At 54.5% G+C, this 24,322-nt stretch overlaps 7 protein-coding genes across 7 annotated transcripts; 5 read left to right on the top strand and 2 right to left on the bottom strand.

Moving 5' to 3' along the window:
- Positions 1 to 212: 212 nt before the first annotated feature.
- On the top strand, positions 213 to 2,142 carry M406DRAFT_294973 (uncharacterized protein). Its single transcript, XM_040919166.1, has 2 exons — positions 213 to 418; positions 501 to 2,142. The coding sequence occupies exons 1-2, from the start codon at positions 285 to 287 to the stop codon at positions 2,077 to 2,079; spliced, it is 1,713 nt and encodes a 570-aa protein (XP_040772385.1). The 5' UTR covers positions 213 to 284; the 3' UTR covers positions 2,080 to 2,142.
- Positions 2,143 to 2,856: 714 nt separating this feature from the next.
- M406DRAFT_108742 (uncharacterized protein) lies at positions 2,857 to 4,196 on the top strand (the record flags this gene model as incomplete). Its single annotated transcript, XM_040915316.1, has 2 exons — positions 2,857 to 3,150; positions 3,301 to 4,196. The coding sequence occupies exons 1-2, from the start codon at positions 3,147 to 3,149 to the stop codon at positions 4,194 to 4,196; spliced, it is 900 nt and encodes a 299-aa protein (XP_040772384.1). The 5' UTR covers positions 2,857 to 3,146.
- Positions 4,197 to 5,457: 1,261 nt separating this feature from the next.
- M406DRAFT_353069 (uncharacterized protein) lies at positions 5,458 to 10,026 on the top strand. The gene is made up of 3 exons (XM_040922731.1): positions 5,458 to 6,232; positions 6,323 to 8,570; positions 8,635 to 10,026. The coding sequence occupies exons 1-3, from the start codon at positions 5,573 to 5,575 to the stop codon at positions 9,585 to 9,587; spliced, it is 3,861 nt and encodes a 1,286-aa protein (XP_040772383.1). The 5' UTR covers positions 5,458 to 5,572; the 3' UTR covers positions 9,588 to 10,026.
- A 369-nt stretch (positions 10,027 to 10,395) lies between these two features.
- On the bottom strand, positions 10,396 to 11,787 carry M406DRAFT_74357 (uncharacterized protein; the record flags this gene model as incomplete). The annotated part of the gene is made up of 3 exons (XM_040925732.1): positions 10,396 to 11,120; positions 11,217 to 11,452; positions 11,675 to 11,787. The coding sequence occupies 3 exons, from the start codon at positions 11,785 to 11,787 to the stop codon at positions 10,396 to 10,398; spliced, it is 1,074 nt and encodes a 357-aa protein (XP_040772382.1).
- A 3,991-nt stretch (positions 11,788 to 15,778) lies between these two features.
- M406DRAFT_99781 (uncharacterized protein) lies at positions 15,779 to 20,923 on the top strand (the record flags this gene model as incomplete). The annotated part of the gene is made up of 7 exons (XM_040926472.1): positions 15,779 to 15,834; positions 17,067 to 17,355; positions 17,422 to 17,510; positions 17,643 to 18,069; positions 18,329 to 19,676; positions 19,753 to 20,087; positions 20,166 to 20,923. The coding sequence occupies 7 exons, from the start codon at positions 15,779 to 15,781 to the stop codon at positions 20,268 to 20,270; spliced, it is 2,649 nt and encodes an 882-aa protein (XP_040772381.1).
- An 888-nt stretch (positions 20,924 to 21,811) lies between these two features.
- Positions 21,812 to 22,048, top strand: M406DRAFT_265858 (uncharacterized protein; the record flags this gene model as incomplete). Its single annotated transcript, XM_040917766.1, has 1 exon — positions 21,812 to 22,048. A coding segment is annotated over one exon (237 nt), but the record flags the coding sequence as incomplete, so codon positions are not given.
- A 219-nt stretch (positions 22,049 to 22,267) lies between these two features.
- On the bottom strand, positions 22,268 to 22,835 carry M406DRAFT_333463 (uncharacterized protein; the record flags this gene model as incomplete). The annotated part of the gene is made up of 2 exons (XM_040920848.1): positions 22,268 to 22,508; positions 22,732 to 22,835. The coding sequence occupies 2 exons, from the start codon at positions 22,833 to 22,835 to the stop codon at positions 22,268 to 22,270; spliced, it is 345 nt and encodes a 114-aa protein (XP_040772379.1).
- Between the last annotated feature and the right edge of the window lie 1,487 nt (positions 22,836 to 24,322).

Here is a 24,322-nt window from a genome sequence, read left to right as displayed (position 1 = left end):
GCACGCCTTGTGCCTCCCCACCACAAAAACTAAGACGGCCGCGGCGGGTGCTCAAAGATCAAATCAAGAAATTATCGCCACTTCTGACCTAATTGTCTGCAAGTCTTCCCTTACTAATCCAAGACCAGAATATTGAATTTTCCTTTTACCACTCGACTGCTCCCATTCCGGCTTCCCCGTTGAGCCGCAACCCTCCTTCATCATCACTGTCTGGATCTTGTTCACGACATCTTGAATAGCGCCAGCAGATATTTTACCGTCTTTTTGCACATACACTGCCGACTATGGCGACCATAAGTGGCAGCCGCGATGCTCCCGCCCAGGACACATCCTCCTCTCACCCCTATACCTGTAATACTTGTCAGGTCGCCTTCCGGAACAGCGATCTGCAAAAGGGCCACATGAGGAGCGACTGGCAGTAGGTCCTCTGGGCAGGTGGTGGTCTTTTTTTGCCCACCTCTCTTTACAGCCTTGCACTAACATGGAATGCTATCTTATAGTCGGTATAATCTGAAGCGTCGAGTTGCCAGCCTTCCTCCAATCTCGTCCGAAATCTTCACAGAAAAAGTCCTCCAAGCCAGAGCAACGTCGACTGCAGAGGCCGAGCGGGCTGGTTGGCAGAAAGAGTGCAATGTGTGCCACCGCACCTACTACAGCGAGAACTCGTACCAGAACCACATTGGCAGCCAAAAGCACAAGGCTAAGGAGGCTTCCTTGCTGCGTGGTCAGAACGGCGCTGCAGTCATCCCCGACGATGCCAGCTCCATGATCAGCTCCACCTTCTCCCTGGGCGAACCCGTTCCGTCCTCCTCTCACCGGTCAGACATCGATTCGGAGGCAGAAGAGGAGTTTAGTCACATCGTGGAGGGTATGAAGAATACCGGCATACAGGAGCGTCCCTCTCCAGTCAAGCGCCCGTCCCATCCTGGTCCCTCTATCGACGCCCAGAAGCAAGAAGAGCAGCCCATGTCCGAGGAGTCTAGTGAGCAGCAGTCTTCTTCTGCCACTCCTGTTCCGTCCAAGACGTCCGGTGGGCCACCGAATCTGTCGCTTAAGTCATGCCTCTTCTGCAACCTGGAATCATCCGACGTGCCCTCGAACATCGCCCACATGGAGCGTTCTCACGGCATGTTCATTCCCGAAAAGCAATACCTGGTGGATGTAGAAGGCCTTCTAGGATCTCTGCAACAGCGGGTTCAGGAATTCAACGAGTGTCTGTACTGCGGCAAGGTCAAGTCCAACGGTTTTGCGGTGCAGACTCACATGCGAGACACGGGCCACTGCAAGATTCCCTACACAACCGAGGAGGAGCAGCTAGAGATTGGAGAGTTTTACGATTTCCGGAGCACATACTCGGATGGTGATGAGGAGATGGACTCGGATGACGAGTCTGTCACGAACGGCGGTGCCAGGCTGGGCGGTAAACGTGCTACTACTGTCACCAATGAAGATGGCGAGGAAGTTGAGGAAGCTGGAGACGAAGGCTGGGAGACGGACTCTTCAGCTTCTTCGTTAGACTCTGCCGACCTGACTGCCGTGCCTGCCGAGAACCACTACCACCAGTACGAGCGGCTCGAGAAGCACCCTCACCACTCGCGCAGCGACTCAAGACCTCATCGCCAGAAGGATGGTTTCCACTCGCATTCACACAAGCCCACACGAGCTGTCTTCTATGACGACTATGAACTGCACCTACCGAGCGGCAAGTCCGTGGGTCATCGCTCGCTGAACAAGTACTACCGACAGAACCTGCGCGACTACCCGACACCCGAGGAACGAGCCCAGCGACAATTGGCGATCGAGAATGGCGAGGATACTGATGCGATGGATGTGGACGGCGAGGAAGGTAGCAGCCAGCAGATTGTGCACCGGGGCCGCCAGAGGGATCAGAACAGGCAGCTGGTCAGCCGCGCCGAGGGTGGCATCGGCATGTTAGGCGTCTCGGACAAAAAGAAGAAGGAGGTCAAGAAGGCGGAGTTGCGCAGCCGCAAGGTCGAGCACGCAGCCCAGAAGCGGATGGAGTGGTCTCTCAACAAGGGGGCCAATCACCAGAAGTACTACAACTACCAGATTCTGTAGACGAAGCGCGTCCCAAAAGGACGTCACAGATCAACAGCCAATGCCAGAAATTTCGTTTACCTGAAGTCATCGATCGTGTTGGAAGTATTTTCCCCCTCTTTGATGGCCTAACTCTTAACATGGGGGTTTCTCTTTTGTGTGGATCGAATTGTCCCCTCCTCAGGTCTGCTGCTTGCTGCGTGCCTGGGGGAGCCTGAGGAATTGGGAGCTGGAGCTGACGTCAAAATGGGCCACGGGGGTGGTCGGTCCCGTCGCATCAACTCGTGCTGTCCACTGAAGCGAGCATCAGTAAGCATCCACGGGCCGCTCGGATGGCCCCCGCGGATCCAACAATAGTGTCATGAAACTGCGCCCACGAAAAAGAAAAGAAAGACCAAAGCTAGGCATTCACTTGCTGGGAGAGCATCCGGGGCAAAAAAGTTACCCACTCTTTTCGAATTCACCCCTGCGACGAGCTTGCGCGGTTCGCCGCAGTGGTTGGTCCGGGAGCTCCTAGTGAAGATCTGCAGAAGTCGGTGTGTTGAGCGGGCGTGCGACAAATGACAGAAGGAGAAAGAAAAGACAGCCTGAAGCTTAAAGAGGAAATGGGGGGGTGAGGATTTTCGGTGGGCCATTTACCTACGTTGTCCGGGCGGTGGCGGTCGCAGGGTGTGGTTGCCTCGTAGGCATTTGCCGAAACAGCAGATTCCTGTCGCTCCATCTGTGCTGTGCATTGTGGCGAGATTTCTACTGCTAAACCTAGCCACCACTCGGATGAGACGTGCAGGCAGAGAAAGGAGCACATTACATTCTACAAGTTCTTTTTTGTCTGGGTTCTTTCAGTTTCACGAGGCGGCAGGTTCCCGTGTCCTCGGCTTCGTGCATAGTCCTGAATCTCGTCATAAGGTGGCACGACGCCGTTTTCCATCTCATGTTTTCATCATCTGTCTTGCTCTTCTGAGACAAGAAACGGTCTTGTTTGTCCTGCAGCCACAAAGCAACCATCACCACTTTGTCGTTACCGCCACCACTACCTACTACTACTACAGTGCTAGTTATCCAGCAAGAGGGAACTCTATGGGTTCAATATGGGTTGGTGCCGTCCCTGCTCCTCCTTTTCCAATTCTTGGGTCACACCATTACATGCAATCTCGGGGGGGGGGTTTTTTTTTTTTTTTTTGGCAATGCAAGCCAACTACAGGCGATGAAGTTCGAGCCAGTGCTCACAATTGAACATAACAGGGTACCACGATGATGACCTGGAATCCCTCGCTCCCAGCGACTCGGTGAGCTGTGTCCCAGAAGGTGGCTTCCGATCCAGGCACCGCAGTTCCCGCCATCCAGAATGGACCTGGGCAGCGGAGAAGCCCTCGACTCGGACGCCGCGCCGTTCCGAAGTCGTATATGCCGAGAAATACGTTGCTGCTGTCCCCGTCCACTCTTCATCAAAGACCTATACCTCAAGTCCATACACGCAGCACAAACGATCTAGCAGCAGCAGTCAGACGTACGCAGTTCAGAATCAGCACGGTAATTACCTTCCCAGCCCACCCTACGAGGCCCGCAGCACGAGACTCGCGTCGCAGCCCAGGGTGACGGTCACCACGATCCCTTCTACGCCGACGTCGTCGTCGCACTCCCACAGGTCCGGGTCCAGCAGCCAGAGGTCTGGTTCCTCGTCCAGTCTCTACCGCATCTTCAGCCCAGACAGGGACGCCCCCACTCTAAGGACCTCCCGCACAACCGCACCACCCGTCAGCAACAGCCGCTTCCACGAGGACTATTACGGGACGCACCGCGGCCGCACCTCCTCAGCCACCTCCTCTGGCGGCCGGAGGGCATCGTCCGCTGGAGCCCGCGATTCCTCGAGCCGGGACCGTCGTGTCGCGTATGGAACGGCTGGTGGTAGCTCTGGCGGTGGTCGCTACAGAACGGTCGAGTCGTATGTGCCAAGTGCGCCCAGGAGTGCGCCCGCCGGCGGGCGGTACGGAGATGATCGCTATGGTGTATATGAGGTGCGTGCGCCGTCTCGAGGCCGCCGGGAAAGCTTCGACTATACGGCCACTGGGCAGGGCGGCGCGAGGGTGTCTGGCCATCATAGCGGTAGTGGGTCAAGTGGGCGGGGCTGGCGGTGGTGATCTGGGTATTGATTATTCAGGAGCATTTTCAGGCCTGGTCCATGCAGGCCTTGTTGGTTTGTTGTGGGGAGGGGTGTTGAAGAGCGATCAGTAAGGGAAGTCAACTACAGGACCAACATGTAAGATATCGAAAGGGACATTGTACTATGATGATGATACGGGACCAAAGGGCATACATACTTGGGTAACAACAGCACTCCGGCTCGACAGAACATAAAAAGATGGTGTCTAGGAAGTCCATGATGCTGACACTGCAAGCGTAAATTTCTCTCTACTATTGAAGCTATATGAAAGGCCATGTTTAGTCTGGTACCTAAGACGTTGGTCATCACGTCGTGTCTGCTCAAACCTGGCCTAGCGCCAACACTCTAGGCAATTACTTTTGCTCATCTTGCTATTATGGTAATCATTGGTGGCACCACGATTGCAGTAAGGGGTTTTCCTAGTTACAGCAATTTCCCAGGTCGAATTCGAATGGAACTGGGTGAAGTATGGTAAGAGGTACAGGCACGGGGCTCTGGTGAGCTGAGGGTTGATAGACTCTTGTTGGCATGTATGTTAATGTGAGATTCGATCAGTCACTCATGGACATCACTTTAGCGATGTTTCATGATGCTGAAGAGGTTTCCTAGGAGACAATGCCTCATACAGTAAAAAGAGGGGTAGAGAAAATGCCTGTGTGTTTGTCTTCTCTGAATTACACCTGCATATGGAGCCAGGGCCAGGATTGGTGTAAGATGATAGGCTATTCTACAACCTCTGGCCTAGATGAAGGAGAAGGCTGCCCCTTCGCACTGGCTCACAACTGAACCTGTGAACCACAGGCTTTTCAAACAGATCAGGCAAGGCCCCTTCTGTGAATCATGAGTCACATCAAGTCACTGTACCACAGTGACAACATTCTGGTCTGATGGGCTTGAAATGAAGAACAGTTGGTGATATTCGGGTCAGTAAAGGTCAACCCTAGGCGCAACCCTAGACAACCCCAAAGACAAACCTAAAGTACCTAGGTGAAGTAGGTAGGGCCTGGGCCTGGGGTTAACAGGGGTCTTGGTGGGGAGACAGCTCCCGAGAGAGGCGCTAATACCCAGTAGAGCATTATTGTAGAAGGGTTGAGAAAAAAGAAGTGGAGCTATTTATTTGGAGAAAGTCCACGTCGCACAGCTGATGGGTTGCTGCAACTTGCCTTCCTGTCCTTCAACCCGCCGCTGCTCGAGTCCTTCTGGCATCATCCACAACCTTCTCCTCCTCTCTTCCCACCCTCTCCTGATTTGACAGCCCTTCCTGTCAAATCCCTCTCTTGGTTGTTCACTCCTGGTCTCCTGTATCGAATCCCCCCTCCCTCCCACCTCCACTCAATCGACTGCTCTGACACAATGGCTTCCTCGACGACTGAGCCGCTGTCCGCTGCCCAGAAGCTCCAGCAGGAGCATGCCCAGGCCGCAGAGGACCATCATGTCACTGTTGAAGATGTTATTGATGAGGATCTGAAGCCTCATACCGGCTCTGCTGAAGCCCCCGTTCTCTCTGAGAAGGCAGCCGGAAAGCAAAAGGAGGCTGCCCCTGCTGCTGCTACCGCCCCCAAGGCCAAAGCCCCGGCTCTGGACACCCAGTCTCGCGAGCTGTTTCCTGAACTCGGTGGTCCCAAGGCGCAGGCTCCCAAGACTGTGCCCATGGGAACCTGGAACGTTCTTGCGGATAGGACCAACGGTAATGGCACAGCCCCCGTCAATGGCTCCCAGCGGGCTGCCACCCCCAACTCTGGCACCGCGACTCCCACCGGAAAGTCCAAGGCTCCCTCGGTCACCCTTCCCGGCAGACACATCGAGTCTATCGTTCTCGAACCCCAGCACATGAAGACTCGTGATCAGCTGAGGCGCCCCTTGGCACAGATCATCCAGGACATCAACCGATCCTCTCGTGCCCAGGTCAAGGCCGTTGCCGGAGGTGCTGGTGGCCAGAAGTTCGAGGCTGCTGGCCCCCAGGAGGCGGCCCAGCAGGCACTCAAGGAACTTGTCAAGCAGATCGGCTCTACTGTAAGCCCCCCCCCCCCTTCTCTCCTCCAACATTTCTTTTCCTGCAGATTGTACGGAGGACAGAAAACTAAGGCATCTTGTGTGTGACAGCAAACCATCCAAGTCCCCATCCCCCAGTCCGCTCGAGCCCACATCATCGGACGACAAGGCGCCAACATCAAGTCTCTCCAGGAGAAGACAGGCGCACGGATCGAGGTCCCCAAGGATGACAAGAAGCCGTCTGCTGCCAGTCCGGTCGATGATCTCGATGACGAATACATCAACGTCAAGATCGAGGGCAATTCCATCTCGGCTGCCCAGGCCCGCGAGCAGATTCTCAAGATTATTGGCGAACGGGCTGCGAAGGTCAACACGAGGGTCAGGGATATTCCTCCTGAGTTCTACCCCTTCATTGCCAACACCACTGGCGATGCCAGCCCGGCTCAGATGCGCGTTCCACCTCATGCCACGTGGTCTTCCGAGGTCACCACGCCCGTCCCTGCACCTGGCCAGCGCCCTGCCTTCCGTGCCGCCCAGGACCACCATATCCAGTTGGAAGGCGAGCGCGAGGCCGTTCTTGCTCTGAAGCAGGAGATCGAGCGCCGCGCTGCAGAGCTCCGCGAACAGCTGTTCCTGCAGCAGCTTGAGATCCAGCGCGGCCGCCACCAATTTATCATTGGGCACTCAGGATTGTCACCCGAGGAGTTCTTCAACGAGACCGGCTGTGCAATCATCCTGCCGACAGATGAAGAAGATGACGCCATCACCATTGTCGGACCCGAGGATCGCATCAGTGCTGCTCTTGAGAAGGCAGAGACGCTGGCTCAGAGCATGAACATGAACAATGTGGACCATCTCAAGTGGACCAACAAGCAGGCCCCCGGCAGGGGTGCGGTTCACTCCAAGAACGTTACACGCTACCTGCGCCACCGCAATGAGATCGATCGCCTGGAGAAGCAATACCGCGCTCACATCAACACGCCGTTCTCCCAGGATGGTGCTCTCCCTTGGGAGCTCTTCCTGCCGCAGGGCCAATCCACCGCCGCCGCGACCTCGGACATCCGCAGCATCTTCGAGAGTCACCCGCCTTCCAGGATGAGAACTGTCGATGTGGACCCGTTCTTCCATCCTTATATGCAGAATGAGGTCAGCCGGCACGTTCGCGACAACTATGGTGTTCAGCTGGTGGTCCCCGCGGTGTCCGAAACCGGCGCACCCGTCCTGCTTGTCTACGAAGCCCCCGGCACGGCCGGAAGCCCCTACGAGATCCCACGTGCTGCCCCGTCGCAGAGTGACGTGAAGGCATTCGAGGAGGGTCTCCGTGCTGCCGAGAAACACATCAGAGATATCCTGGAACAGCAAGACAGTATCACTGTTGTCAACGTCGAGGTCCCTGTCAAGTTCCACGACAGGCTCCGGAGGTTTATCCAGAAGGAGCAAGACAAGCGCGGTCCCAACCAGATCCGGATCCGCGTGTCGAACACCGGTTCCACCGTGACGCTGCGCGGGCCAGAGACAGCTACACAGCGTCTGGCGGAGCAGGTGAAAGCCTTCGTGGAGCAGGAGAAGGCGGACGAGAAGGAACGCGACTTCACTCTGGAGTTTGACTTCCCGCAGCAGTATGCCAATCATCTCATCGGCAAGCAGGGCAGCAGGATCAAGGATCTCCGCGACAAGTTCGATGTCGACATCCAGGTCGAGAACGGCAAAGTCCAGCTCAAGGGCCCCAAGGCCAAGGCCTCAGCCGCACGGTCGCACATTGAGTCGCTTGGCAAGGAGCTTGCCGACGAGACCACCAAGACGCTGACGGTGGAGCCCAAGTTCCACCGCGACCTGATTGGACCCGAAGGCAAGACCGTCAACAGGCTCCAGAACCGGTACAATGTCATGATCTTCTTCCCACGTGCTGAGAAGAACGGGAAGGACGATGACAACAGTGCCGAAGTCGCTGGTGAGGCCGCCAAGCCCCGTCGCCAGCAAGCTCCCGATCAGATCATCATTCGCGGCCCAAGCAAGGGCGTCAGCTCTTCTTACGATGAGTTGAAGCAGCTCTACGACTGGGTGAAGGAGCAGTCCTTTACCGGAACTGTCGTCGTCCAGCGCAAGCAGCTTCCGTCCTTGATTGGACAAGGCGGTGCTGCCATGGAGGCCCTGCGCCAACAGACCGAGACGAGGATTGACGTTCCCAACGATAGGGACTCAGACGAACCCCTCGTCGAGCTCACAATCAAGGGCAAGAAGGCAAACGTAGAGAAGGCTAAGAAGATTTTGGAAGAAAAGAAGGCCGCCTTTGATGATACCGTGTCAAAGACTATTGATGTGGAGAGGAAGTACCACAGAGCACTGATTGGTGCCGGAGGTGAGTCAGCTCCAGAACATCCTGTGTGGGCTTGGTCTTGAAGCTAACTTTATTCTCTTTCCAGGTGCTCACCTCCGTGAAATGGTCACCAAGGCCGGTGGATCCGACGACGCCAGAGAGCGTGCTCGTCTTATTCAGTTTCCGAAGCAGGAGGCTGATGGCAACACCATCACCCTGGAGGGCCGCTCAGCGGTTGTTGACAACCTGATCAAGCAAATTGAGGACTTTGTGTCCGTCAGGGACAGCCAGGTTACGACCACGGTCGATGTCGCTACCGAGAAGCATAGGTCTCTGATCGGTCGCGGCGGAGATACCAAGAAGCGGCTGGAGGAACAGTTCAGTGTCACGATTGACATTCCTCGGCAGGGCAGCACAGACACGGCAGTCAAGATCACCGGCCAGGAGGCGGCTGTTGAGAAGGCCAAGGAGCATATCGCCAACTTGACGAAGGACAAGCCGGTAGAGACGGTTCAGGTCCCGCGAAACCTGCACCAGGCCATCTCCAACAATGGCCAATTCTTCCGCAAGCTGAGGAGTGATTACCACGTCACTGTTGACCACGCCGGTCAGACCCCACCACCAAAGACCACTGCTGCACCCCGGGGCAACGGTAGCGCGCTTCCTCTCATCACTGATGAAGCCGACGAAGACGCCCACACCTGGAACGTTGTCGAGAGCGTCTCCAATGACGAGGGCGAGATCCCTTGGGTTCTGAAGGGATCCTCAGAGGATATTGAGAAGGCCAAGAACGCCATCACCACAGCGCTGAACCAGGCCAAGGACAATGTCACCGGGTACCTGGTCCTGCCAGACCCAAAGACCTACCGTCACGTGATTGGTCAGGGCGGAAGCAAGGTGAACTCGATCCGTAAACAGAGCGGGTGCAAGATCAATGTGCCTCGTGATAACGGGGAGGCCATCGAGGTCATCGGCACCAAGGATGGTGTCGAAAAGGCCAAGGATCTCATCCTTGCTGCTGTGCGTGACGGGCAGAACGGGTCCAGGGCGAGGGACTAGAGCAATACTGCTTCTGCTGCCGTCAGTCCCGACCCCGATGAGCAGCAAGATAACTGGTGGTGAGAGGAATATTGGTATGAGGTTTTGCTCTTTTATTTTTTTTGGTCTCTTTTTTTATCTTTTCCCTTCTTGCTTTTCTACATTATTTCTTTTTGGAATGGTCAGGCCGGTTGGGAAAAGTCCTATGATCGTGGCCCAGAATATGGGACCTCAACGAAGTTCGCAAGCATTGCATTCAGTTAAATAGCAGGTAGTATCAAAAATCGCAGGCATCCCAATTACAACTTGGCTTTGTGTAAAAAAAGACAATTGCTTCTGAATTTCGTTATGCTCGTTGTTTGTAGGATTGAGGGAATGGCTCTTTGTTACTTCAATGCTGATGCATGAGATCCAGGAATTCCTTGGTTCCGCATGGTCAACGAGCCGGTAGGTCCTCAATCCTAGAGTCAGACTATCTGATGGGGAAAGAAAAAGAAAAAAGAAAGGAAAAGGGTAGGGAAAGCTAATAATCGAGACAGAAGAGGCTGGCCAATCCTTCATGGAGAGGGCAAAATTGCTTTCAGATCCACTCTGCTCAGTCATCATCGCCTTACCCATTTTAGCCCAATTCTCGGCGCGGTTTCGTCAAAAAGAAAAAGAAAAAGAAGAAAAAAACATGTCTCAAACCTGAATCCACCATCCTGATCTTCACCCTTCCATTCAAAGTTCTCCCCAGCGGCCGACTGATGCTCCCGCTTTGCTGCTCAAGCTGTTCCCTCCGACGCGTCTCTACGTGAGCGGGTCGATCCACAAGCCCCAATCAGCACACTCAGATGATACGCCAGGGCATACGACCGCAGTTCTGGTCGCAGTGCTGGCAGACGAGCTTGGCACCGCCGTCGAAGGGGTTGACGAGGACGTAGGGCTGGGGGTTGCCCGGGCCCCGGCGGACGAGGCTGTTGCGGCTGATCTTGTCGCAGCGGCGCACGCAGGGGCACGCGCAGGTCTCGTCGTGGCTGTTCTTGCGGACGACGATGATGGTGTCCATGCGGACGGCGCGGCAGGCGAAGTTCAGGTTCAGGTAGGCGTTGAGGAAGGTGGGGTGGCGGGCGGGGTCCCACAGGAAGCCCAGGTCGTTTCGGAACTTGGTCTTGTCGGCGGGGGACCAGTCCTGGGCGCGGACCTGGACGGCCAGGCAGAAGCGGGCCAGCTCGACCATGAGCTGGGGGCCCTGGTTGGCGAGGTGGACCAGCTGGCCCATGTGCTGCTCCAGGGAGCGCACCGCCGCACAGATGCCCTCTCCGACCAGGTCGATCTGCAGGTCCTGGGCGAGCCACTCCATGGGGCCGCGGTTGCCGATGGGGGTCACGGCCTGGAACATGATGCGCATCTTGGTGTCGACGAGGTCCTGGTAGCCGTGGAGGGGCAGACGCTCGAGGGTGCGGTCCTTGGGGCAGAGGGCCTCCAGGCCGAGCGTGAAGCCGATCCAGAACAGGGGAGGGTTGAAGCCCTGGATCTCAATATCCGCGTTGATCTGCGCGGCAGTTGGACGGTCTGCGAAATACCAAGGAGAATGAGCTATCGATACCTTGGATGGGAGGGGGGAGGGGGGGGGACAGAAGAAAGTGGGAAGGGTTTGGCTGGGCTTACCATTCTCCTCCAGGTAAAGAAGGAACACCAACGTATTGACCGCCTTCTGGTAATCGGCCGAGTCGATGTTGGGCAGGTGGAGGATCGAGGGAACTCCACCCTGAGGGAAGCCGAACTGGGCGTCCACATTGTCACACTGGCACGCCAGCACGATTCCGTGGCACTCGAGGCGCGCGCCCTGAGAGCCCATGATCACCTCGGCGTCGTGGGGGATGGGGGTGCCATTCATGTGGAGCCTAGTTGATAGAAAACAACAATCTCAGTCAGTGAGCGTTCCCTCTGCGAAACGGGCCTCAGGAGCACCACTTCTCTTGCCACAGATTGTGCTGTTCAGGCATGAAGATGGCAACATGTCGAGCCACTGGCCCAGTTGGAAAGAAAGGGAAGAGAAGCTAGGAAGAGGGGAGGGGGGGGGGGTGGGAAGGCAGGCAAATTTGCTTCTATGGGTGACAACTCACTCGTATGCAAGCTCAGCCGGAGACTTGGTGGGATCAGCAGCCTGAGCGCTGTCCCGCAAGATCCGGAGGCGGTGCTCAAGCTGGATGGTGATGTTGACCATGGTCTGAGCCATCTTGTCTGCGAAAGTTTTGAGCTACGATCCGCAGTGTCCGGTCAGTGGATGTTTGTGGTATGAGCTGCTGGTGATGTGAGATGATTTGCTTACTTGGATGGGGTTCTTGAACAATGAAAGACTTTGTGTGTCTTGGACACGGACTTGGATGCTGGATGTGTGATTGAGTGATGAGATGGGAGATGAGCTGGGGAGATGAAGATGACAGATGGATGGTGCTTGGAGAGAGTGAAGAGAAGAGAAAGGCAAAAAGAGAGGGACAGAGATGGGGATGAAGGAGGAGACAGAGAGAGAGAAAGAGAAAGGAAGTTGGCAGAAGCTTGTTGATGGCAACAGTAACGAGTTGCTGGTTTATGTAGACAGAAGAGAGGCTGCAGCGGGGCAAATAGCGGGGACTTTGGGCGGGAGCTGCGAGGATGTCTCTGCAAAACGACATCATGGTGAGTCGTGATACAGTGAGTCGTGGTGTTGTGAGTTGTGGGCTGGGCCAGGTGGCAGACACAGTGTCGATTAGGGCAGAGAGGCCCCGCGCGGCTGAGCAATTCTCATGGTGTTTCCCACAACATCACCTCTTTTTCTCTATTTGTATTGTGTGGCCTACTATGCATGGTCAAGACTCTTTTTCCTTGGCTACCATTGTATGAGGGAGCTATTGTAGTATTGTTATATCAATTGGAGTACTATGTAGTCTTGCTCAGTGGTGATGTCTTTGGTTGTAGCCTCGTGTAGTTGTTGCTCAGCCGCGTGGCTGCTCAGCCTCGTGGGACCCTAGGCTTGTGCTCAGGGTTTGGGGCAGCCAGCCCCGCCAGCTGCAGCTAGTCCGCATTGTTTTCACAAAGTAGACAGGATTAGTAATGAAGGTGCTGGAAGCCTCTGGCCCCCTCCCCGGGCCTTTTGGCAAATTTCTGCGCGCAGAATGATCCAGGCTCAATACGCTGATCTTGAGATTGGCGAGGTCCTCAGGTAAGATTTGGTGCTGGGTGGTAAAGGGTGGCTCTACGGACGGAGGATGAAGCTTTGCGGCTTTGCATACCTCCAGCGGGATCGAGATTCTCCACGTCGCTGTCTACCTCCTTGTCCGAACGGAGGCATCGAGACAAGGTCTGCAGAGCATCGAAGATCCTACCGTTCCCTTGCCCGCAAAGAAGACGTTCTGAGGAATCAGACATGGCGCCGCAAGACCTTCGCTACCTGTGTATTCCTGTTCCTTGACCGCTTCACCTGCCTGGATACGCCCTTCTCTTCCCTGGTCAATACAACTGGTACTATCTAGAGCGCACGAGCTGATAATTGACTATACTACCACGGGCCCATTTACGACCTTGCGATGAGGAAAAGATGCTCCATTTAGAGACCAAGCCTCCTCGAGCCACAGAATATATCTCTTAGAACAGCTGCAAAGCTGGTGGAATGCGAGGGCCTGATTTTGACGAGGAGACCTCTATATCTAGAGACTTGGACCATAGAGGCCGCCTCATCAAGCCAACCTCAATACCTGATGGCTGCTTCCTGCTGTTTGAGGGTAGTAGCATCAATCTTTGCTTTGACCTGCTTCGAAATATAGGATGGTAACATGGACATGCAAAGGCATATGATGCATCTATATCAAAGCCTATAGACAGAAGATTTCAGAAAAAACAAGGCATAGTGAGGGGGTGGTCCTCCTCGAGGTTGAGCACAGACGCAACATCAGATCTTGGCAAAGCTGTCTTGATACCTCCCTCCTTACTGAAGATGACCGGAGGCTCTGACTCCTAACAACTTGAAGTCTGCATCATCCCAAGTCTGTATCGTCCCGTCGGGTCATGTGGAAATTTCACAGCGCTCCCTAGCAGTGAGACATCATCCCTTCACAAGATGATGCTGTGCTGTTTGAGGACAAGAGGGCGGGCGAATAGAATGCCTGTTCTTCCAAAACAGCATACATCACAACTAGCAGTTCCGCATGGGATCAATCACCTTGGAAACTTTGGCAAATTCGTTGGGACCTGATCAGGACTAGAGGGTGAAAATTTGGCTATGACGAAATTAAAAATGGGTTAATAGAAAGCATATTCACTGAATATCAATATGAATTCAAGCACTACCATGTAACATAGTAGTGCCATAGGGCCAAAGGCAGGGGAACCTAAACCAAATGACCAAACCAATTCACAGGCATGTGCCAGCATCAGCACCAGATATGGAAATCTTCTCAGAATACCGCATGCTTGGGTCTGAATTCCCATGGCAGGCAGGGACAGCATAGAAGAAAAGGAGAAGGATGGGGGCGAGATGAGAGGCTGAGATTGAGGAATGAAATTCTCCAGTTAATTTGGCCTGGGTGACACAAAGGACTGGGGAATCATACCATGGCGGGCGTATCACAGAAAGAAATTCCGTGCATGGGCATCAAGGGGAGATTGGGGCAGGCGTCCTGGGTTGGCTGTGCAACAGCTTTTGGCCAGGCTCTGGTATTGGCACTGTGTCATGACTGATGGATTCAAAGCCATCTGGCCGTCAAAAGGCAATTGCTCCTGTAAGCTTCCCTGAGCAGGAATTGAGCATGAAAGGGTTGGCTCTTGGGATGGTTTGGGGGTTTGGACTGAAAAGGAGGATCTTTGCCCCAGGAGTGAGGTGATATGGTGAGGATACTGCTGAGCCGCAGCCAGCTGGCCAAACCTGGTGGGCGGATCAGTTCAGAGGCCAGGTAGGGAATTCTTGGAACTGGCTGTGGCCCCTAGGGACCCCTATGAGCCTGGACCATGTGTGTGTCTCCGCTATAATTCCCAGGCAGGACCATATCCCTGTCACCGTGCAAATTAAAGATTTGGTACTGTCTGTGGTGAGGTGCTACCCCACTTTGAGGCTATTTTCACTGTATCTTACACGGCCTTCTCTGCAGCACAATGGCACCCTCCATACCGTACGAAGAGTATCACCAGCATCTTTAATCACACTGTCAAGACAAGTACTCTGGTGCCACCAACGTCGTTTGGGAGGCTATACTGCAGCATCTTATTGTCAATGGATGGAAGGGGCCTCAAAGAAGCGACAAAACTGGTGGGAAAAGCAACATCACCAAGAGCGGAACATAATACGAAGATTCGTCACCGTTTATTTGTTCTCCCTCGCTGTTCGATCGTCAGTCTTTCATTCAACCGAGATCTTAAAAGACCCTTGTGCCAAAGATTCACCAAGACAAAACGGCCCTCTTGACTCGGACTCGATTCGATACAGGGTAATCGGAAACACCAGCAGTTTTGGCGAGTTGAAGACTCGCACTCCAAGTCGCGACGATCGTCTGCTAAGCCAGATCTGGGTTGTACCCTTTTCTCGTCTTGAGCGCCAAGAGCCTTTTTACCTCAAGTAAGCCATCACCTGTCTTCTTGTGGTGCCTTGATTACCATGGTAGAGCAGCATCGCCTTGGACCCGCAAGCGAGAGCTCAGCAGGAGCATACGCCTTGTCTTTATACCCAGTCGCTCGTCTTCCACTCGCATTGTCTAGGCGTGAAGCGCTAATTGTACCGTTTGCACTACAGAACCCAGGAAAGCTCTCGAGCCAAAGCCAAGTGTCAGCAAACGCACCTGCACGACTCTTGTCAAGCCCGGGCCCAGACCCAGGTCAGCCAAGGCCAAGCTGCTACCACCCATAGTCGTACCGCTGCTACTTGTACAGCTACAGCAGGGTCAGGGACCCCCCGACCTCACTTATTACAGTGCCCTCGGCTACTACGACAGCACATACCACAGTACAATAGCAGCGACAACAGGACCCCCGTTTATCGAGCACGGCCAACACCCACTAAATTCAATTCCTGATCAAGCGTCCGCGGACTCCACCGCCCACCCGCCCTATCGAACCTTGTCGCAGCCCTGCCGCAGGACCAGGACTACCCCATAGTGCGTACGCAAATTTACAGCAGGGAGGATATCTGGGAGCAATTACAGGCAGGTCTTGGCCAAGGCAAGTCCCCGGCAAGTTCCCTGGCAGCTGGCATCCCCTTCTGGATGGACAAGACGGAGCAGCGATACGATACGGCCCATATCATACGGCGGCGCATTACGTCGACACGTCAAGGCGCGGGTCCTTGGGCTCATCTGTTGATGCTGCTTGCAAGCTCGCAAGCATAGGAGGTTTTGAGTCACAGGGTTCGACCTTCAAAGTTGGCAACCAGGGACGAAGCCCGCCAGTCCAGCAAAAGGACTTGTGACAGCTGCAAAGACAAGAAGACAAGACCCAGGTCGAGCACGGGTCACGAGAGAAATGACAACAACCTCCTAGAGCTTCCCAATTGCGCGGCCTGTCCGAGCTCAGAAGTGTTTCCCACTCTCAACACCCCCCAGCCAGTGTGCATCCGCACTTCGACTGTTTCTTAAAGAAACAGTAGCACCTACGTACATTTACGGACGGGGACGAGGACGCACCCAGCACGGGCATCCTAGATCCAGAGCAGAAACAGACACAACGCACACACACGCCGCGCGCGCACACACACACACACACACACACACACACACACACGGTGGGGGGGTACGACCGCAGGCGTCCACACCCAACTCAGGCCCTGCTTCCCTTTGCCACGGCGGCCACCTCCATTCAAGTCTCTCGTCCTACTTTTTCCTCCTTCTCCTACACCGTTACCTCCTTAAACCTTCTTCTTCGACAATCCGGCCCACTCTGTTCTCCTTTTCGAGGCAGTCAGTCGCTCCCTCCTGCTCTCGCGCGCCTCTCAGTTTGCCGTCATCAAGCGACCTGCAAGCCACAGGCGGCCAGAGACAACCAACCACGCGGCACCCTCGTGCATCACCTCTAATCTCGTCAACCCAACCCAGGGATCAGGACGGGCAAGCAAGCAAGCAACCCTGCTGTTCTAAAGGTTCCAGCAGACCTGGTCTTCTGACAGCGGGCGTGCGGGCTCATCTCCCGTAGACACATCAACCCACGTCATTGGCCAACCACCCTTTCTACGCCCAGCAAGTGTCATCAGAGCGGCTTGGGCCCCTTCTCTTGGGCCCCTCCCCCCGTTTTCCCCGTCTCACACCTTTAGAGGACACACGCCCGTCCCGCGCCTTTCAGCCGTCCAGCTAGACCCAACCTTCCGTTTCGCCCTTATTTTTTTTTTTTTATTTTTTTTTTTTTTTGCACCCCGCTCTCTCCTTGTTGTCGAACTTTACGCCCCCTGGCGCCTTCCCCCCGACCTTAGGCCCAGCCGCCTCCTCGGACGTTGTGTCGTGGGATCATGGACGGCTTTAATCTAAACAACACTAACCGACCCTCAACCTCGACCACCATCAGTGCCGCGCCCGCACCCTCATCTTCGCGGCGTCGCCTGACAAAGAAGCCCCCAAGCTCGCACCAGCAGCACCAGCACCGCAGTTCTAACAGTATCGATGCCAGCGCCAGCGTCGCGGGTTCCAGGTTCGACACCCTGTCCATCCAGAGCAAACGCAGCTCCACGAGCCTTAGGCGGGCGCCAAGTGCTCCACCTGCAAGGACTACTCCCAACTCCAACAACGCGTCAAACAGTTCCTCTCCACGACACCCTCCTGTCTCCTCCTCGTCTACCAACCCAAGCTCATCTGCTGTGGGGCTCGTCGGTACTGGCAGCAGCCACTATTCTCAGCAGCAGTACCACCAGCAGCAGCAGCAGCGCTCTCTGAACCCCTCCCCTATCCTTCCCTCGGGCGAGTTCTCGACCGGCCTCTCCTTCTCCCACCAGCACCAGCAACAACCCCCGTCGTCCGCCAGCGCCAACCGAGGGGACCCGTCCCGCAGCAGCAGGGACCACCACCGTCTCTCCGATCCCCACAACAACAATCTTAATTACGGACTGGGCACGGCCGCCTCTGCCCATAGTCGTCTCAACTCCAGAGCGTCAGAAGAATTCATCGGCGCGCCCTTTGACGGATCTGCCATCATCAATCGCATCGACGCCATCAAGGCTCCCACCTCCCCCCAGCGACCGTCCATTCCCCGTCCTGCCCATACCACCCCTGATACCCGACTCGCTGGCCTGTCCATCGACCACAACGCCAGCTTCTCGGCTGCCGCTGACACCATGGCCGCCGCCGAGAAGTCGCAGGGCTCCAAGATGCCCGACGGTCAATTGCCGCCGTCGAAGCGCTTCTCTGACGAGTCCAAGGAACCCAAGATGTCCTCCGTCCTGCGCAAGAAGACGGGCTTCTCCGGCTTCATGACCAGTCTAGTCGGCTCGCCCAAGAAGCCGCTCATCTCAGCACCCGAAAACCCTGTGCACGTCACCCACGTTGGCTATGATAGTTCCACCGGCCAATTCACGGTCAGTTCACATTGTTTTTTTTTTTTTTTTTTTTTTTGTTTTTTTTCCCCTTTCTTTCTTCTCTTCCCTCTCGATTTCTTTTGCTTTCTACCTTTCCTCGTTCTCCAGCTTCTCCTCGTTGCTCTTGTCATCTTCCTATCCTTAGTCGATCCCGACTTGCCATTGTCAATCTAGAGACAATAGAGACAAAGAGAAAGACAGAGAGAGAGATAGAGAGAGATGGAATCTCGTGCTAACTACCTGTGTGCACTTATGCTAGGGACTGCCCAAGGAATGGCAACGGCTGATCAACGAGAGCGGCATTCCCGAGAAGGACAGACAGGCAAATCCCCAGATGCTCGTCGACGTTCTCACCTTCTACAAGGAGACAACAGAGAGGCCTCACGAGGACCAGAACCTGGAGAAATTTCATGATGCCAGAGCAACCGAGATGCGCCAGGTCGGCTCTGCACCTGGCTCGGCCACGATGCCCTCGTCTGGACAGTTCTCATCAAGTTATACGGGTATGTCACCTATGATAAGCCCGCCTGCAAGCCCGCGGTTTCCTCAGAATGTTGAAGGCAGTTTCGAAAACCCCCGGTCCCCCCCTCCGGTCCCGAAAGGTATTGGCTCTCATCCTACCAAGGATATCAACCTGATGCCCAGCCGCCCGGCTCCCAAGCCTCCGGTCAGTATGTCGAATCGATCCAACGCTCAGCCTCCCTACACGACCAAAGACTCGGGCATCGGTATGCCCCCCACCGGCGAAGAGGGTTCCTACATTCCCGCGAAGGATGCGCCGACCATGCTACCCGAAGAGCACCGATCGAGATCGCGATCGAATTCCCGCGTCAACGGCACCGCTCCATACAACCCGGTGCAGCCCAGCCCGGCTGCCTACCAGCAGCAGCTGATGCAGCAGCAGCAAGAACAGGCTTTGGCGCAGGCACAGGTGGCCATGACTGGCCAGATTGGTCGTGCTCCGAGTAAGAGACAGCCGGCCCAGCAGCCCACACCGCCTCAGTCCCAGCACCAGTTTGCCCGGGTGCCCGAGCAGCAGCAGCAGCAGCAGCAGCAGAACGGTGCTCAGCGGCCTCAGCAGCCACAGCCGGGCGCTGTGCCGGGCGCGAGACCTCGAAACCGGCAGAGACAGAGCAACGGGATTGACGTGATTGCGTCTCTCAAGCGTATCTGCTCGGAAGGTGACCCGCGCGAGATCTATCGTGGTTTCACCAAGATCGGCCAGGGTGCGTCCGGCGGAGTGTATACTGGACACGAGCGGGGCAGCAACAGGCTGGTCGCCATCAAGCAGATGAACCTGGAGCAGCAACCCAAGAAGGACCTTATCATCAATGAGATCCTGGTCATGAAAGAGAGCTCGCACCCCAACATTGTTAACTTCATCGACAGTTTCCTTTGTTCAGGTGAGCTGTGGGTAGTGATGGAGTACATGGAGGGAGGCAGTCTCACAGATGTCGTGACTTTTAATATCATGACCGAGGGCCAGATTGCATCTGTCTGCAGGGAGACTCTGAAGGGATTGCAGCACCTGCACTCAAAGGGCGTGATCCACAGAGACATCAAGTCCGACAACATATTGCTCTCTATGGAAGGAAATATCAAGCTGAGTAAGTTGCGACGACAGCCAACCCTGAATATGACCAGAGGCTAATGCGTATATGTGTGTGTGTGTGTGTGTGACAGCTGATTTTGGTTTCTGTGCGACAATCAATGAGGCCCACAACAAGCGTACAACCATGGTGGGCACGCCATACTGGATGGCTCCTGAGGTCGTCACTAGGAAGGAGTATGGCAGGAAGGTGGACATCTGGTCCCTGGGTATCATGGCCATCGAGATGATCGAGGGAGAGCCACCATATCTGACTGAATCGCCCCTCCGTGCCCTTTGGCTGATCGCCACCAACGGAACGCCGACGATCAAGGACGAGAACAGCCTCTCCGCTGTCTTCCGAGACTTTCTGTACTTTGCCCTCAAAGTCGACCCAGAGAAGCGTGCCAGTGCCCACGATCTGCTTCGAGTACGTATACACACCCCCCCCTCCCCCCTCCGGCAAAAGCCTAACCTGCTATACTCTGCTGACTCTTTTGTTCTCTAGCATGAGTTCATGAAACAGTGCGTTGATCTGGCCCAGCTCTCGCCCTTGGTGCGTGCAGCCCGCGAGGCCAGAGCACAAGAGAAGGCACGGAAAGGTGGTCAGTAATGATGAAAACACCAGTCGGTTCGGTCATTCTTTTTGTTTTCCACATATAAGAGGAGGACGGCCTGCCTCTGTACAACACCGGCTGGCATGTAGCCTGCCTTTTTCTAGGTCTCATACACTGGCTCGCCTGCACATATCGACGACCAGCATTCCGGCATATTTATGTTTCTTCGGCCTATTCCTCGAACTAAGGTACATTGCCGCCGCGGAGTAGTCGCAAGAACGATTGAAAATCAGCCTGTCCATTCACCTGTGGGCCATGACCACCAGGCACTTAGGGCAAAGTTTCCAGAGACCGACTCATGCCTCTATTGCCGAGGACTGCCCGCCCAAAGTTAGGTGGGGCGGGTACGATATGCGGACCAAAAGTCTCCTGATGGTGGCAAGGCTGACCTGCAGCGCTGGCTGGCTTGGCCTGTTTGATCTGGCACAGGATTGGTCTGGGTGGTCATGCAGCTCTGCGCCGCCTTGGGATTCTATTTCTTGATTTCTTTTTCGTTGGAGATACGATGGTCTCGCCCATGGCACCGACCATCACGCATGTGAATGATGACTTGACGGATCATGACTGTACCTATATCCTCGCCATGGTGCCGGTCTGCAAAGAGACCGGTGATACGAAGTTCGAGTATCAGAATCCTTCGTCATCTCCGGCCACACTTCCCTCTCTTCTCGCCCTGGCTGGCTCGTGTATGAATGGAGAACAAGAGGTTGAAATAAATTGGGATCTGGTCAAGAAGCGAGCTAGATCGGAATGCGATCCGTTCTTTAGTGGAAAGGTCCCTGCGGACCGAGATCTGAAATGGCTATCGAATATTGACCGGGGGACCTGCAAGGAGCAGTGCTTGCGGCACGACGTCTCTCATGGTATTCAGGAGAGGCTGTCTTAGCACGCCGGAGAGAAGGTCGTGTAAGTGCCGGGTGCCATTTGGAAGCTAGGGCGAGGAGACCCAATGTTCTGTTGTGAAGGGGTGGCAATCAAGCATGCAGAGCGGTTCTTCTCTCTGCTCTCTCACGTTGCCCAGGTGGATGGAATAGCTGCAGTAGACAGCTCTGGAAATTCAGAAAGAAGAAATGACTTTCCTGTGACAAGAAGTGGGACTCCCTGGTTATTGGCGAAATGTATTCGCACGCCCCTGCTCCGTCTGGACGTATCTCTTGCTTGTCATTCTTCTGGAGACACAAGACAGCCCTGAACCTAGATAATCTGGGGGTGGGCGTACTTGCTCTTTTTCTGACAGCCTCCGAGACTGACAAATAGCTCGTCCAACCTCGTCCACCAAGGAAAGTCTCTGTGCAATCGTCAACTGTTGGGTGTCCCCCACAGTCCTTGGTGCTTCAATATGCCATGACGATTCTGTTTTATGCGTTTTGATTCATTATATCCTCTAGACGTACAAGGCTGATATGTCTATACCCATTTTCAAGACCACCTTCACGGCTCCGGCACCACCCTATTGCCCTTCTCCGACCCTTGCGCAGCACCAGCAGCACCAGCAGCACCAGCAGCACCAGCAGCACCAGCACCAGCACCAGCACCAGCATCGAGATCTGGCACCGCGTCCACCTTCTTGACCACCCTGGCAGGACTCCCAATAGCCACACTAAAGTCCGGCACGTCCTTGGTGACGACACTCCCCGCGCCAATGGTGCAGCCCTTGCCGATGGTGACGCCCGGCATAATGGTGACGTTGCCGCCGATCCAGCAGTCGTCGCCGATGGTGACGGGCATGGCGTACTCGACGCCGTCGCGGCGGGACTGGACGCCTGTCTCGTGAGTGGCGGCGAAGATGGAGACGAAGGGGCCGAACATTACCCTGTGGCCTATCTTGACCATGCCACAGTCGAGGATGACTAGGCTATTGGGGGGGAAGAAGAAGGGAGGGAGAAGATATATGGGTCAGCATAGACCAAAAGATAAAGAAGAGGAACCATCTTTCTTTCATTTTTTATTTTTTTTCATGCCCCTCTCTACAATGGCGACAGAAAAAAAACACTTACTTGAAGTTGGAATAAAAGCCGTCGCCCACCGAAACGTTACAGCCGTAGTCGATGTTGACTGGGGGCTCGACAAAGGGCGACGTGCCCACGCTGCCGAGGATGCCCCTGAGCATCTGCTCGCGGTCTGCGCATAGGGAATCGGCGGTGGCGTCTTCGGGGAAGTAGTTGTTGTATTTGTGCATGAACCTGCGGGCGCGGAAGCGGCCTTGGACCAGCTCGGGTGCCAGGCAGTTGTACCTGGAAGCGAGAGAGACAGAGGGTTTAAGTCGTCAGGTCCAGCAGGTCCAGAGGCTTTTTTTTTTTTTCCCCTCCCTCTCTTCCTCTCGTTTCTCTGCCCATTCTCCTCTTATATGGGATATAGCAAAGGGGGAAGAGAGTTTGATCTTTGAGGGATTGGATGATCAATTCATTTTTTTATTTTATTTTTTTGGAATATTCTTTCTCTCGTTGGGGAACATACAGGACGCCTGAGATCATCTTCTCGTAGTCATCGCACCATGGGGTGTTTTGGAGAGTTCTGGCAAACTCGATGGTTGCTACGTCTTTTTCTGTGTTGGCCGGCATCTTGAAACGTGGAAAGAGTATGCGAGAGTGAGCCGAAGAGAGCTTGTATAGGCGCTGGTGCTGAGTGGCTGGCTTTGGATATTACGGCGATGGTTGAAGGAGGAGGACTGGGCCCGGGGTCAGAGACATACCCCTCTCTTTCTCTCTCTCGCGCTTCAGGATAACTGGATGTGGACCTACTTACTCGGATCTACAGGCCGCGTACTGGTCATTCAAAGGCCGTATCACTAGTACTAAGTAAATAAAACATGCTGTCATCATCGGCAGCCTGGGTCTAGGGTGAGACCCGCCCAAAGAAAAGACCCTCTCTTACTGTGGTAAGTGTGCTGGGCTTGGCTCGGGCCTTGGCCGCTCACTGTTTACCTGTCAAGCTGTAATTGCTACAGTGGACTACCTGGTCATGCCCTAACCCTCTTGATTTTGAGATCAGTTCTCATCGATACCCCACTGAAATTTGTACTATGTCTCTTATTTCCAGCTTTTGAGTGGTGAAAAGAGATGGGATTGGATCATCATGGAGATATCATGTGACAACAGTTGCATTCATTTTTATAAGCTTCCACGCCAACCTTAAATAAAAGTAAATACATAATTAAAAGTGAACAGCCAACTGCAGTTCAAGCTTCAATCGGTATTGACCCTCTCTATCTCTCTCTCTCTCTCTTCCGCTACGGAGCGTTTTCGGATATAAGACAATTGAAATGTCATTTATGTCCGAATTCTCCTGCCGTATCCAGGAATGTTTGCCTCGATGTTATTGATGAAAAGGAAGCTGATCTGCACAATAGACAAGTGAGCATCTTGTTTGACAAACATGGCCTTTGCAGGTTGATGATTTGGAATGATGTTACTGGAAGCAGGGCAAAGAGGAAATCAGAGAAAAGGCGGGAACGCCAGCTCACCAATGAGACTGCGAGGTTATCTGCTGACCATTTGCTTGGACTATCGCCCCACCCGTGTAAGCCATGGCCTGTTGATTTTTGTAACAAGAATACAGAATGAGACCTGAAAGAAGATATGCTGGGCATCTGATTGCTCTGGAATGGTCTACTAGGCTGGGATTGTCCTCAGCATATAAAGAAAGATGTGCCCTGAGGAATGGAGGACAGCTGCGTGCACTGTTTGTTGTCCCATCTCAATCCATCAAGCCCTCTGCCGTGTACACTGGTTCACTCACCACCACACACACTGACTCCGGATCTGTTGGAGAGGAGGTGAGGTGCAACCCTATTTGATACTCCAAATTTCACCACCTTGGACCTCGACTCTCCAGGCGACGAACACCTGACAGCTTGGCCAAATCACAAAGGCTGTTCCTGAGTGTGGTAGAAAAGAAAGAAAAACAAACAAAACAAGCAGAAGACGTGTTGTGTTGGGGTTTTGTTGCATTGCCTGCTGCACCTCTTAAGAGTACACCTTCAATCCTCGCCTACAGACATCAGAAGCATCAAACCGCCTGCCTGCTCCCTCTCTTCCCTCATCTCTCT

Source organism: Cryphonectria parasitica, assembly GCF_011745365.1.
Source record: "Cryphonectria parasitica EP155 unplaced genomic scaffold M406scaffold_8, whole genome shotgun sequence".
Lineage (NCBI taxonomy): Eukaryota > Fungi > Ascomycota > Sordariomycetes > Diaporthales > Cryphonectriaceae > Cryphonectria > Cryphonectria parasitica.
This window is presented reverse-complemented; position numbering and strand designations above follow the sequence as displayed.